Source organism: Armigeres subalbatus, chromosome 1 (assembly GCF_024139115.2).
Source record: "Armigeres subalbatus isolate Guangzhou_Male chromosome 1, GZ_Asu_2, whole genome shotgun sequence".
NCBI classification, from domain to species: Eukaryota; Metazoa; Arthropoda; class Insecta; order Diptera; family Culicidae; genus Armigeres; species Armigeres subalbatus.
Genome location: NC_085139.1, coordinates 180,810,022 through 180,824,549, shown reverse-complemented (window position 1 = coordinate 180,824,549; position 14,528 = coordinate 180,810,022). Strand labels below are relative to the sequence as shown.

Here is a 14,528-nt window from a genome sequence, read left to right as displayed (position 1 = left end):
CATAGAAGAACTGTCAATTGACGGTAAAATCAGCAGAATTTTAAACGTCTCGTGAAAAGGCCTATTACATACACTCTGATTTTAGTATACTTTTTGCTTTCCGTGTAATGTAATTCCTAGAGTCCTATAAGAAGAGTAACGTCATGTGCCACGTTTGACAGGTCTCCTGCTCGTTTGGAACGCGCATTTGTATGGAACTGACAGACGATTCTGTTCCAATTCTGACACTTGACGACACTGTTATTATAGTCACTGTAGTAATTCCAAGTTCGTGCATTTGCTGGGCGCACGGTTCCAAGTTTTTAATGTTTTTTAGAGTCCTATAAGAAGAGTAACGTCATGTGCCACGTTTGACAGGTCTCCTGCTCGTTTGGAACGCGCATTTGTATGGAACTGACAGACGATTCTGTTCCAATTCTGACACTTGACGACACTGTTATTATAGTCACTGTAATGTTTTTACCCGTTTGGCCCTTTTAGTTTACATGTCATTATTATCATTCTGTCATTGTGAAAAAAAAGGCGAAGCCGTGGTTTCTACGAATGAAAAAGTGAAAATTTTCATTCTTTTCCCGTTAATACCAACATTTTTCGCTTACCAAAATAATTATTAGTGTTAAATTGTGTTCACCAAAAAATAAATGAAATGTATGGACGCGGGAAAAGTGATGGAAGGAGTCAAAACGGGTCCAAAAATTACTCTGCTCGTTCGACAGCCGGCGGTGGTGGCGGAGGCTCATCCACCTTGATGGCTCCCGTGAAAAACTATCAAACAGTTCCCTCGGATTCGGGATTAATCGGCTCAAGTGGAGGAGCAATGCTTGAAGGCGAGTGGAGCTCGCTAAATCCCAGTCTGTATCAAAACATGTCCAACGAGCAGGTTGACTGGGCTGCTCTGGCTCAGCAGTGGATTCAGATGAAGGAAACCCTTCCCGCAGATATGGTCCCAGCCGCTCCTCCACCTCCCATTATTTCGGAGAGCTACGGTTCCAATAGTAGGGATTCACTGCCAGACGGTAATCTCACGCGATCAGTAGAGGAGCAAGGCGAAGCGCCGATGGAGGTGGAACGCGATGAAGATCATACATCGATGGCCCAGCATTCGGCAAATCCGTGGGATAATGGATCAGTTTCTTGGCAATATCCTGCACAATCCCAGTGGCGAAACCAAGCGTGGGATCAGAACTGGTCATCTGGGGCTTCTGACGCAAACAAAAACTATGATGCGAGCTCCTTCGCAGCTTCGACGATCAATCCGAATGCTTCCCTCGCTGTTGCCAATTGGCAGGCAAAGATGGCACGGATTTATAAACTGGGAGACGCCTCGGAAGGTTCGAATGCTATCGCTGGAACGGTTCAACCTATCGGTCAGTCCTCCAGTCAGCACGATTCATCGGCTCCACCAAAGCGAATCCCTGGTCTCATGGATCAGGTGATAAAGTTTGACCACCATTCGGATGGTGTAGGCGATCAAGGTGATCCGGAAGACGATCCAACGCAAACCCTGAACGATGCCAAGCGTAAACTTCTGCCGGCTTGGATACGCGAGGGGCTGGAAAAGATGGAACGCGAAAAGCAAAGGCAAGCAGAAAAGGAACGAGAGCAGCAACAACGGGCCGAGATGCTGCAGCAGAGAAGACAGGCTGAGTTGGAAGCTCTAAACGAATTGGAAGCCGCCAAAAGGAAAAGCAAATTTGTGAGTACTCTTGAAATGCGAGGCTGGGGGTGATTCACATTTTTCATAGCTTTTTAATATGCAAGATTCATTAAAAATCGGATGTTTTTTGCAAACTTGTCAAATTCGTGAATATGTTTCTGTTCCCACAATTAAAATTTGTTAATATGTAACTTTGAAATATTTATTTTAACTTATTTTTTCGATGATTAGGAATCCGATTCCGATGACGACGATACGGGAAATGATGATCAACCTGAAGCGGAACGGCGAGGAGAAGATAGCCCTGTACCTACTCGCTCACGGGAAGAAATTCTACAAGAACTGGTGAGTTACAGTCAAATTGTTATCACAAACTCAATCATCATAACTCGAGTTACTATTTTTCGATTTAATACCATTACTTGATTTTAACTTTACAAGCACGTATTTCGATCTTATCAGTCTGGCTATCTTCAGTGTCTTGTAGCCGATTTGACTTAATGTTGAGGTCGAAACACGTATCTGGGACGTTACAATGAAGTAATTTCACTAAAAGGAATAGCTCTGTAACTCTTCTGGCAAATATTGATATTCCACTAAAAAGCTCTAAAATTTTTCAGATGATTGCCGTTCGCAAAAATCTAACTGAAATCCTACTGGAGGTGACAAATGAAGAAATCGCTCTTGTGGCAAAAGAAACCCTTAATAAAACACGGAGGAAAGGTAGCCGATGGATTAGATTAAGTGCTAACCCCAGTTTCTTTTCTCTTTTTGTAGCATTGATTGGGTCAATATGCGGCCTTGATGTAATTCTCGGCGGATTCTGAACCATTACGTCTTTATTATAAGAGTCCCTGATAAAGTTTTGTCGGCCAGCTCGACTGCTTTCCCCATCTTTTTCGTTTCTTTTTCAATCCCCCATAAATAGCCCAAAATCAAAACTGTTCCTCTCTTTTGCGTACATTTCATTGTCGTTTCCCAATATAAAAAAAAACTTAGCACCAACAGCTCAAGCGCTACGAAAGACCGGTCTCGCAACTCTCACTGGTGGACTTGGTAAGTTAGTTTTGCTAATTCTGGAAGTAATTTTAATAAAACAATCACCGCTCGTAATAAATTGAGATTGCGTGATATTAGCTATAACATAAAGAATTGGACAGAATGTTAGATAAAATCGAGTTGCTTCATCGACACAATTTGAGGCAGCATTTTCAGGATTCGAAATAATCGGTGCACTGTTTGCTTTTAGGTCTAGGCATATATGGCGACAGTGACGAGGAGGACGACAGCGCTTCGGATAACGATCGTGACGACGATGGTAACAGTGAAGACGATGAGGAAGCTGAAAGAGCTTTGAAGGTAGGTTTAGATACTTTTCACTTTTTAGCCATGTTTTGACATTCCTTGTATCGTTGTTGGCTTTGGTCGATAAGTACGTAGTAATCAAACTAAGAATGGCCTATTCAAATCAAGCGTAAGTTGAAACACGCCGAAACACACTTGTTTCATCTCGGCCACCCTTGTGAAGAGAGAGTCCAGTGTCCAGAGCTATCTGTCGTTGATAAGCAACATAACATTCATAAAAGTCTAATCCTTAAACAAGCCCAAGTACTGTACTACACGTACATGCTGTCTGCAGACACTTTGGTTAAAATAATTCTGCTTATCCCAGTTTGAATTAAACGAGCTAAAACAAGAACTCAGCAATCTGACCAGGTGGAACCAAAGTATTTTTGGAGAAGAAAAACAGCATAAAAGATAATGCTCTTCATCTACTTCAGGCAGAGGGCGAGTTTTAACGATGGACCTAGTTTTGTCCAACAATCTAATCGACATGTCCAGGTTAATAGTTCTTAATGAAGGTATCTTCCGATCATTTACATGTCAGCTTCTCTGTAGAGTCAAGATCAATGTCAACGTTACCCGAAAAGAGTGTGCACTGCTCTGGCTGTGCCGATTGGCCTTCTAGAGTGTCATCAACAATAGTCTAGATCATGCTGCACCACATCACCCTTATAAATTATAGTGAGATACAGTGGACTAGAACAAAGGATCCGTTCTACAAATTTATTGTTTAATTCTTGAACAATTGGATTCGGGCGGAATATACTCAGTCTCGTTTCAAAAAGTAGATACGGCGAAATAACACCAGGAAGGACAAAAGGTGGAGCTGAATGCTGGAACGTTTGTGGATGACCTGCCAAGCACGATCATTGGACTGCGGAAACGAAGCGACTGGAAGCATTGGAAGGATGCCATTGAAAGTGAGCTAGAGTCGTTGCATAAAAATGAAACGTGGGTGCTAGTTCCAAACCCCAAAGGAAAGACTATTATCAATTGCCGATGGGTATACAAAATCAAAAAGGACGAAGCTGGAAGACCGTTATAAAGCTTGTTATGTTGCCAAAAGTTATTACCAGCGGAAAGGCTTTGATTATGACGAGACGTATGCACCAGCACCCAAAGCCACAACAGTACGTGTGACAAATCAAATGAAATATCACATGTAAAAAGGCGTAACTCTTCATATAAATTGTTTGAAAAAATATCGTCATTCGTTTTACAGAAAAAAAAATGCTATTACCAGAATCGCGAGAAAAACAGTCGACCATGGTGGATTCCCATTTGACGTTTGCTCCTAACGCATACTTAAGATCATCAATGCAGCAAACATTCAGCAATATGTACACTAATCAAACGTCAAAGCGATTAAACGCTGGCGCTTTTCTTGGCACAATCGCGTAGCACAGATGTATTTCAAATCATTCGTTGAACACGTGAACGATGGTGAAATAAGAAGTGTTACGTCTGTTTGTCTGTGGAAGTATCATATCCACACCAAATGGATGTTAAGCTGTCTCTACTCATAGAGAAAACAAGGTGATCCCTCTCATGTCCATTTGTTGACAAAAAAGAACAAGCAGGATCGAGCTACTTCGAGCTGCTCATTGGACAGCATTAACATCTACGCCGTTAGATGCAAACTACAAGTGAGCTGATAGGATGTTTGATATCTAGCACTTTCACAAGATCAGCGCAGCCCTCAACTCGTCTTAAACGTATTCTTCGTTACTTGGAAGGGACTGTGGATCTTGGCTTAGTATTTCAAGCGAACGATAATTCGGAACCCCTCAAGGGATATGCTGACGCCGACTGGGATAAAGGTCCACATAAACGTATTTCAATTTCTGGGAACGATTTTCTAGTTTTCGATGCAACCGTTTCATGGATGACTTGGAAGCAAAATACAGTAGTTCTTTCTTCGACGGAGGCTGAATACGTTTTACTTAGCAATGACATCTGTGCAGCAGTATGGTAACGAAATCTTATTCAAGAATTCGGAATCTCATTACAACATGCTGTACCGCTATTTGAAGACAATCAGTCGTGCATTTCTATTGCCGACGAATCACGGGACCACAAAAGAATGAAGCATGTAGACATGCTCTACAACTTTATTCGAGATAAAATACAAGAAGAACTTTTCAAGAACCTCTTCATTCGTACAAAAATCCGCAGCACTTTCTTCCTCCGTAATACATAACATAATATCCACGAGAATGCAGCATGGGTGATATTGATGCAACATCGCACGACAGCGAACGAGGCACGATGCAAACGTGTGGGGATCGAACAATACTTGATTGTTCGCCAGGAAGAAAAAGCGCGAGCAGGAAGATCGAGATCGTCAAGATGCGTAGAGGCCACGTGCCACATGTGCCTGACATGTGTAAGGACAGAACCAGGAACCTTCTTACGAACGAATGTGAAGTTATCCAAAGATGGTTGCAGCACTATGAAGAGCACCTGAATGGCGATGTAGCAGACAACGAGGGCGGTATGGTAACAAACCTGGGAGCACGAGTTCAGATTAACCTGTTGAAAAACAGCAAAGCCCCTGGGGTTGACCAACTACCAGGAGAGCTGGTAAAATGCGTAGATGAGGCACTGGCTAGAGCGCTGCTCTGGTTTATCACCAAGATTTGGAAGAGCTACAGGAGTGGATGGAAGGTGTCGTGTGTCCCTTCTACAAAAAGGCGATAATTCGATTCGTAGCAATTATTGCGCAATCACATTGCTGAACGCCACCTACAAGGTACTCTCCCAAGTTTTATGCCGTCGACTAGCACCAATTGCAGGAGAAGGGATTCATGAGCTAACACTCTACAACGGGCCACATGAAGATCACCATGGAAAACCGAATCGACGGTAAATTCTTCTCCGACATCAAGAACATTCACACCTATCGCAGTGCGAATATTGAATTCGACTACTACCTCGGCCGCACTGGTGACCTCCGATACGATACCAGCAGTAGGCTGACCATACGTACCGTTTTTAACGGGACAGTACCGTTTTTGCCTTTCTCGTACAACAAAGTTGTACCAGAAGGCTATAATTTCACTCCAAAAGCCAAATTTTGATAGAAGGCTCGGAGACCCATAGTGTTATATACCAATCGACTCAGCTCGAAAAACTGAGCACATGTCTGACTGTGTGTGTGTGTGTGTGTGTGTGTGTGTGTGTGTGTGTGTGTGTGTGTGTGTGTGTGTGTGTGTGTGTGTGTGTGTGTGTGTGTGTGTGTGTGTGTGTGTGTGTGTGTGTGTGTGTGTGTGTGTGTGGCCGCGGGTTTTTTTTTTTTTTTAAACACGTTTCATATAGAAGGACTTGACCGATTCGAGTGCAACTAGTTTCATTCGACGGAGAAACTTTCCTAGTTGGACACTATTGTTTTTGTTTGCTAATAACTCATTCGATTTGAATAATATTTCTATTTTTCTTTTAACAAATACGCTGTTTACATGCACACTTTAAGTCATTAATCAATTTAGCCATGACGCAATCCATTACTCTCATAATAATTGCTTAAAAATTACTCAATTATTGAGTAATTTATAAGCAGCGTGATAGAGTTGCATCAAATATTTTAACCGCCAAGATGTAGGCAATTAGCACAGCATTTACAACATTAATTCGAATCCAACATATCGAATCGAGAAAGGCATAATCACCACTTGGGGATAAATTTGGGTTTTTAGACCTTATTGTGCTGTCCCGTCGTAATCTAAATAATCCTCAATTTGTCCCGTTTTTTCATTGATTCTTCCAAAGTGCTCCAAAATATTATTCAAACAAATTCAATGTTTTAGGAGTGATTTTTTTTTTTTTAGATCTTTATTGTGATTTTTTATATTTACAATAAGTTCATCACGTGTTTTAGGAGTGAATTTAAAACCAAATACAAAGAAAGTGGACGAAACCCATAAATAAGGTGTGAGATGTTTTATTATTAGCACAGACAAACAGACGTAACACTAGAGAAATTTCCATCGACCATGACTTCAACGACCAATATGAATTTGATCGATTGCGCGTTTCACAACTAGAGGCGCTAGCGTCGTAATCCTTCGAGTTTGACATTTCACTCCAGCGCCTTCTGGTGACAATGTCATACGAAACCTTGTTTCGTGAAACATGCTCGCAAGATGGTGGTAGAGGAGTTGGGCGATGGATTTTTCTGAAAAATGTTCAAACTGTTACGTCTGTTTGTCTGTGTTATTAGTGTTGCTTTTAAAATAATGCTATTTATGCCATTATGTATTTTGCATGGATCTACTTTTCTTAAGGTTTTTAACATTTAACGACAACGAACGCATTAAAATTTGACCAATTTCATCTGTGGATTGAATGGAACTGGTAACTTGGTAGGCAAGTATATCCTGAAAATCAGGTCACGCCTTAACGTCAATGTGTTGGTCATCATTTATTTAGTTAACATCTAAACAGATAACACTGAATCAACAATTTGACGCCACAATGCACGGTTCGAGGCCGCATCTCTCCATCCTCGGATACGCCCCACGCTCGCCAAGTCGTTTTGCACCTGGTCTGCCCATCTCGCTCGCTGCGCTACACGCCGTCTCGTACCTGCCGGATCGGAAGCGAACACCATCTTGGCAGGGTTGCTGTCCGGCATTCTTGCAACATGTCCTGCCCATCGTACCCTTCCGGCTTTAGCTACCTTCTGGATACTGGGTTCGCCGTAGAGTTGGGCGAGCTCATGGTTCATTCTTCGCCGCCACACACCGTCTTCTTGCACACCGCCAAAGATGGTCCTAAGCACCCGTCTCTCGAATACTCCGAGTGCTTGCAAGTCCTCCTCGAGCATTGTCCATGTTTCATGTCCGTAGAGGACAACCGGTCTTATAAGCGTCTTGTACATGACACATTTGGTGCGGTGGCGAATCTTTTTCGACCGCAGTTTCTTCTGGAGCCCGTAGTAGGCCCGACTTCCACAGATGATGCGCCTTCTTATTTCACGACTAACGTTGTTGTCAGCCGTCAGTAAGGATCCGAGGTAGACGAATTCCTCGACCACCTTGAAGGTATCCCCGTCTATCGTAACACTGCTTCCCAGGCGGGCCCTGTCGCGCTCGGTTCCGCCCACAAGCATGTACTTTGTCTTTGACGCATTCACCACCAGTCCAACTTTTGTTGCTTCACGTTTCAGGCGGGTGTCATCACGTACTTTAAGGCTAGTTTACAGATCAGGAGCTTGTCTGCACATTTCGTTTTCATATGTGTGATCAGAATTTATATTTCGGCCCGATTATAAACTGGCGGAAATCTCCGAGAGTCCGAGCTGTAGACCAGTCTATAGTTTAGCCAGGATTTGTTTTACTTTTCGCGACAAAATTGCATGAGTCCTTCAAAACTTCAAAACCTCTCGCATGTTAACCTACATATACAGTAGCGACTTTGTTTTGATGCGGTGAGTGGAAATAATTTAAATTAGGTACATTTTATTATTTTTTTACTTGAAGATTTTCTTATATTCATGAAAAAAGGTTTTAGCACGAGAAAATCAATAATCCCACTCTACTGCTTTTCGCATTTGTCTTTCGACAAATTTTTTTTTCGTGATTTTTGTTATTTTCAATTGCTTAGAATTGGAAAAATTTTTGATATTGGTCAGTAATAAAATCCTTGTTTAAGAGTAGATTTAAATAAAATTTCAAAATTCCACAATATTTGTAGTTTAGTACTTTTCCACAACTTAATACAATAGAAGGTTATGGTGGTGAATGATTCACTCTAAAAATTTTCTATAACATCTTACACGGGAAATGAAAATTAAGCCCATACATTTTGAAATTTCCACAGCTCTTGAATTTCGTCACAAGATTTTTTGACATGTCCCGTTTTGAAAGTGCGTTTGTCCCGTTTTTTCCCCGAAATGATCTGGTAAGCCTATACCAGCAGAGAAATTCGGAGACGCATCATGGCAGGAAATCGTACGTACTTTGGACTCCACAAAACGCTCCGATCGAATAGAGACTATTTTTTTTTCTTCCTAAGCAATGGAGAGGGAATCTGCTCAACAGACATCCTGGGTTGTCCAGGAAGTGCGGGGTTAGAGGCCACCTCCAACAGCAAACGAGGGAGGCAGGACTGGATCCCCGACCCGTTAAACCCTTTCCATTGCCGCCAAGCCCATCGTCCCTTCGCTACAACCAGAGAGTAATGCTTCAAAGGGGGGCCAGTGCATAACGCACCCTCGAGGTTAGCTGCGTGTCCTCGCGGTGCCTACGCCTGCCCCAGCCTTGACGTGGACCCCTTTACGTCCTCGGGCTCGGAACCCGCCCGGTTGACCGACTCCGCGAAAGCGACGATACCATGTTGTTCTTCACGCGGCCACTTGTTCGATAAAAGGATCGAGTTCGACCACAGGGCACCGGTATGACCCATGAAGCCGACTCCGAACCCTTGGACCACCTCTTATTTGCGCCTGAACTAGCCATTCCTCGAGTCCACGCGCCACCTTATGTGTAGCTCCAAGACGATTAGGACGATAGCCGATAAAACGGCGTTCCAGCCAACTTCATCTTTACACATCCTCCGAACTAGGTTGTCCGGGGTAGTGTCCAGACCACATGTGGCAAGCATGTGGTCACGCATTGTGCGAAAACGCTCGCACACGAACAACACGTGTTCCGCCGTTTCCTCTAAATCTGCGCACACCGGACACTCGGGCGAGGCCGAGTGTCCGAACCGGGGTAAGTACTGTCTGAAGCAACCATGGCCTGTAAGGACCTGGGTCAGGTGGAAAGTGATTTCCCCATGGCGCCTCTTCACCCACGTACCTATCTCCGGTATCAACCTATGTGTCCATCTACCCTTAGTGGAACTGTCCCACGTACGCTACCATTTGACCATTGAGGCCAACCTGACAGTCCTACGGATGCCTCTCGTGCCGCGCATTTCGAAGCACTCTATGTCTTCACCGATAACGATGTCAATAGGCATCATACCGGTGATGACGCAAAGTGCATCGTGCGACACGGTACGATACGCGCTCGCAACTCTTAGGCGCATGAGCCTATACGTACTTTCTAACTTCGTTCTGTAGCAGTTAATACGCAGGGCCGTGCCCCAAGCTGGCCCCCCATATCTCAGTATGGACAGAGCGACGCTAGCCAGAAGCTTGCGCTTGTTGGCATACACCGTAGAGCTATTGGACATCATCCGGGACAATGCCACTATAGCTGTGGAGGCACGCTTGCAGGCGTAATTGACGTGGCTACCAAAGGTGAGCTTATCGTCGATCATTACCCCCAAGAGTTTGATGGAGAGTGCCCTCACCTTGACTGTCTCGCCTAGGACTTCCTCCGCCAACTTCTTGTAGGCGGTGCCCTTTTGCGAGACGCCCCGCTTCAGCTCAAGGATCATCTCGCTCATCCGGTACGTCTTATTAGAGACTATTTACAAAATGCTCATTGACCGGTAGTCCTCTACGGATACGAAACCTGGATGATGCTCGTGGAGGACCAATTCCCACTGGAAGTTGTATCAGCTGTTGGCAGAACCACCGCGGATATCGGACGACTGCGGTGGGATGGGCATGTAGCCAGAATGTCGGATAGTAATCCAGTGAAAATGGTTCTCGACAACTATCCGATGAAAATAAGAAACCTCGCACAGCGAGCAAGGTGGATCGATCAGGTGGAGGACGATTTCCCGAGCAAAGTTGGTTAACAAAATGAGAGCAAATTGATAGTAAGCTCTGCTGTTGAGATTATATTGAAAACAAAACTTGATGTGAATTATTATTTAATAAAAATTGATTTCGGAACATGTTTTCAATATACATTCCTCAGTTATCATAATGATAGCAACTTTACATCAAATTATGCTGTCGATTATCTAAAGTGACTTGTCATAAGACGAGTTTGTACAATCCCTTATCTAAAGTGAGTTATTTACGAAGATTAAAGGCAAAATACAAACAAAATTTGCTGTTGTTGTTTTGAGAGCTCATAAGAACAATCTCATTTTGATATCAAATTTAAAATCTCATGATTTCAACCTTAGTAATCATGTTGATTTTATTGACAGCTAAATTTGTTCTCAGTTTTATTTCACAGTGTTAAAATATGCTCTCATTTTTGCTGTGTTAACCGTTAATCCATACAAAACGAGACTGCTTGGTTGGTGACGTGCAGCCATGGACCGAGCTGAATGGAGAAGACTTTTATGCACTGCAAATTCTTGAATGCATGAAAAAATGCATTGAATTTTGATTTCAAGGCAACACACAAGAGTAAACTGCTGAACAATATGTATTTTATTTACATGAGTTCTTTCGGGTTTTTTCCCGACCTAGAACTATGTTTTCCACCAATAACAACACAAGTGAACATTTGACCCAAAACACTAATCCTTTTGGGGGATTTTCGTCATCAAACGACCATTTATCACACAAACACCAATAGTTCCAATTTACTACACAGTTTATTTAACAAAGCTATTTTTATTTAGACACTACATTTATTGTAATTGTAATCAATACTATACACGAAACAATTATTCGATCGAGGGTTCGCCCCTCGATGTACGTATACGACGACCGACGACGGTTTGTTTTTAGCTGGCTTATGCAGCATTCGCTGCTGCTGTTGCCTTTGCACTATCGACGCCCCGAACGAAGATTGCATCGATCGCACGGCAAAGAGACTGCTAGAGAATTGATTTTGGCCGTAGCCAATACCAATATAGAAGTGCGACTGTCGCAGATAGGTAGTATCCAGTCAATTTATTTGTTTTGCGGATGATATATTAGTCTTTAAAATCACATTAATGCCTTGCTATCCCCAAAGTACCTTATAATGTGTTCTGTTAAGTAGGCCAACGGAAGATAAATTATATGCCTTTATCCTATAATTTCACCCGGAACACCATCTGCCTGTACTATTTTTGCCTTTCTCGTATAATAAAGTTGTACCGAAAGGCTATCATTTCACTGCAAAAACGAACTTTTTATAAAATCCTCGGAGACCCATATACTAATCGACTCAGCTCGACGAGCTGAGCAAATGTCTGTCTGTCCGTGTGTATGTATGTGTATATGTGTGTGCACAAAAACTAAGAAAAACATTAGACTACTTTTCATATAGTAATCCTCAACCGATTTTCTCGCAACAAGTTTCATTCGACAGAGGCCTAGTTTATCACTATTGAATTTGATAACGATCGACCGTTGCGTTTAAAAGTTATGAAGAAAATGGTACATTAAACCATATTAGCACCATATAAGGTTGGTATCTTGGCTAAATGCGAGAAAGGCAGTATCACTACTCAGTGAATTAAGTTGGATTTTTTTTTAAACTTGCGCTGTCATCATTTAATTTATTAGTCCACTAGCAGACCCGACGAACTTTGTTTCGCCAAAAATTGATTTATTCTCTGATTAGTTCTTGAGTTGTGCAGAAATTCCTGTTTCATTGGTATGGAAGCCGCCCTTTCCAGAAAGGGGAGGGGTTTCGAACCACCACATAAATATATCTTCCCTTCCAAAGCCTCCACATATCAGATTTGGTTCCATTTGCTTAATTAATTCTCGAGTTATGAAAAAAATTAGGTTTAATTTGTTTGGGAGCCCCCCTTTTCAAAGGATGGAGGGGTCTCGTACAATCTTAAGAACCGTTCCCGGCCCCTAAAACGTCTGCATACAAATTTTCACGCCGATCGGTTCAGTAGTTTCCTAGTCTATAAGGACAAACAGACAGAAATTTATTTTTATGCATATAGATTCTGTTGAAATATTAGGTACATTAAAACATTTTACATCAAAACTATATTTTCAGAGTTCTATTAAGCTGCGGCAGAAGGAATTTGAATGGACTGCGCGTGAGATTGAGGAGGAAATTGCTAAGGAAGAAGCCGCAGAGGAACGCAAAAAACGAGAATATGAACAAATGATGCGCCAACAGAGTCAACAGAACAACGCCAGCGACGAAGAGGACTATGCCGGCAGTAGTAATCGTGCTGGATTGGGACATCCCCAGGCAGCGGTTGCGGGAACCAGTGGTGGTAAATTTGGACCAAGAGACGGTGAGACCCAGCCTGTTAATGATAAACTATATGCCTACAAGCTCGGTAAGTTCATTCAGTTTGGGTCAAGTATGTTGTGAGCGTGATTACTATTTTGAGTACAATGTGTACCCGTTCTTAGGAACCGTTCCCTAAGAGATAACGATTCATAAATAAGCAGGGGATTGCCAAATCAGTTTGATTCGAAACTCTAATTACGTTAGACAAGTATTTACTCAACAAATATGGCAGTTCTCTGCGAACCTGATGAAAGTGTTAACTTTTCATCAGACGGACTCTTCTCCATTGTGTTTTGCAGGGCGAACACGTGATAAGCGAATTTCAAGGTTTAGCGACCCGAAAGATACCGTTCGTCAAACCCACATAACGCATGTGGCGATCGTTAACCACAAACCAGGTGAAGTTGTACCCCCTTTGGCCGTTTCCAAGGCTAGCCAAGTACCTCCGTCTGCCGTGAATAGTACTGTGGTTTCACCGCCAGTGGTCGATCCAACATCAACGCCCCTTTTTCCTGCAGCCATAGCCGCGGCAAGGCATCTGGAAGATATTCGACGAGGTAGCAGTGTTGTTTCAGAGACACCATCTAATGCCTCTAGCAGTCGGGCATCATCCTCGCGACGTGAAACGGAAACCCGCAAAGCGTCGCATAAATCGCATAAAAGTAAAAAACGTAAACGGTCTCGTCGCAGTCGCAGCGACGACGATGATGACGACTACTACGATAACGACGATGATCGGTATTCGCAGCATTCGCGTAGATCGCGTAGTTCCGAAAAAAGCAGCTATTCGCGACGGCGTAGATCTTACTCAAGAGACTCCCGAGACGACGACCGAGATCGTAAGTATTCGTATAAATCGCGCGATCGTTCTCGATCCAGATCTCGCGATCGGTACAAATCATCAAGAAGACGATCTCGGAGTCGTTCCCGGTCTCCATCTAGGCGAAGGTATTAGAAGCGTTTTCTGGTTTGGAATATTAACTCCCTGATTACCGGTTTGTTCAAATCAAACACCATGTATCCAAATACCCAACGGTATCATGAATGTCAGTCGTAAATTACTCCCGGGTTTCGTTGATTTTCCAACGCGTGTTGTAAATTATTAACTCGATCGAGACATTTAGCAAATATTGTTTATCATATGCAGTGAAAGTGGAATGGATTATAATTAGAATGAGATACGCGAATGAAATGCTGTTATTGAATCAAGCAGAACAGCCAATAATGTCGACAACATAACGGTTAATATTAGTTGATGTAGTTTCGGTAAGGATGCATCACCAATATAAACTACAGATTTAAATTGTGAAATAGAACAGATATATTCAAATGAACCACTACTGCACTGCTGAAAAAATGCGGTAAAAATAGCAATTCTAGATGCATGCTGATCAAGTATGCTCGCACGATATTTCAGTTATATCAATCTATTACTCGTCGAACAAGAGAAATATACATTTCCTTTTCTTCCATAGTGCAAA

At 42.7% G+C, this 14,528-nt stretch overlaps 1 protein-coding gene across 1 annotated transcript; it reads left to right on the top strand.

Annotated features, from left to right (window-relative positions):
• Nucleotides 1-481: 481 nt before the first annotated feature.
• On the top strand, nt 482-14,528 carry LOC134205574 (arginine/serine-rich protein PNISR-like). Its single transcript, XM_062680927.1, has 7 exons — nt 482-1,696; nt 1,889-2,002; nt 2,278-2,380; nt 2,657-2,713; nt 2,907-3,016; nt 12,802-13,093; nt 13,347-14,528. Exons 1-7 carry the CDS (start codon nt 647-649, stop codon nt 14,000-14,002), a joined length of 2,382 nt encoding a protein of 793 aa, XP_062536911.1. The 5' UTR covers nt 482-646; the 3' UTR covers nt 14,003-14,528.

Excerpts from the sequence above, each read along its gene's own strand:
- LOC134205574 (XM_062680927.1), top strand. The coding sequence starts at position 647 with ATGTATGGACGCGGGAAAAGTGATGGAAGGAGTCAAAACGGGTCCAAA. Across the intron at positions 2,003-2,277 it reads AAGAAATTCTACAAGAACTG|ATGATTGCCGTTCGCAAAAA; the intron begins GTGAGTTACAGT and ends AAAATTTTTCAG. Across the intron at positions 2,381-2,656 it reads TAATAAAACACGGAGGAAAG|CACCAACAGCTCAAGCGCTA; the intron begins GTAGCCGATGGA and ends AAAAAAACTTAG.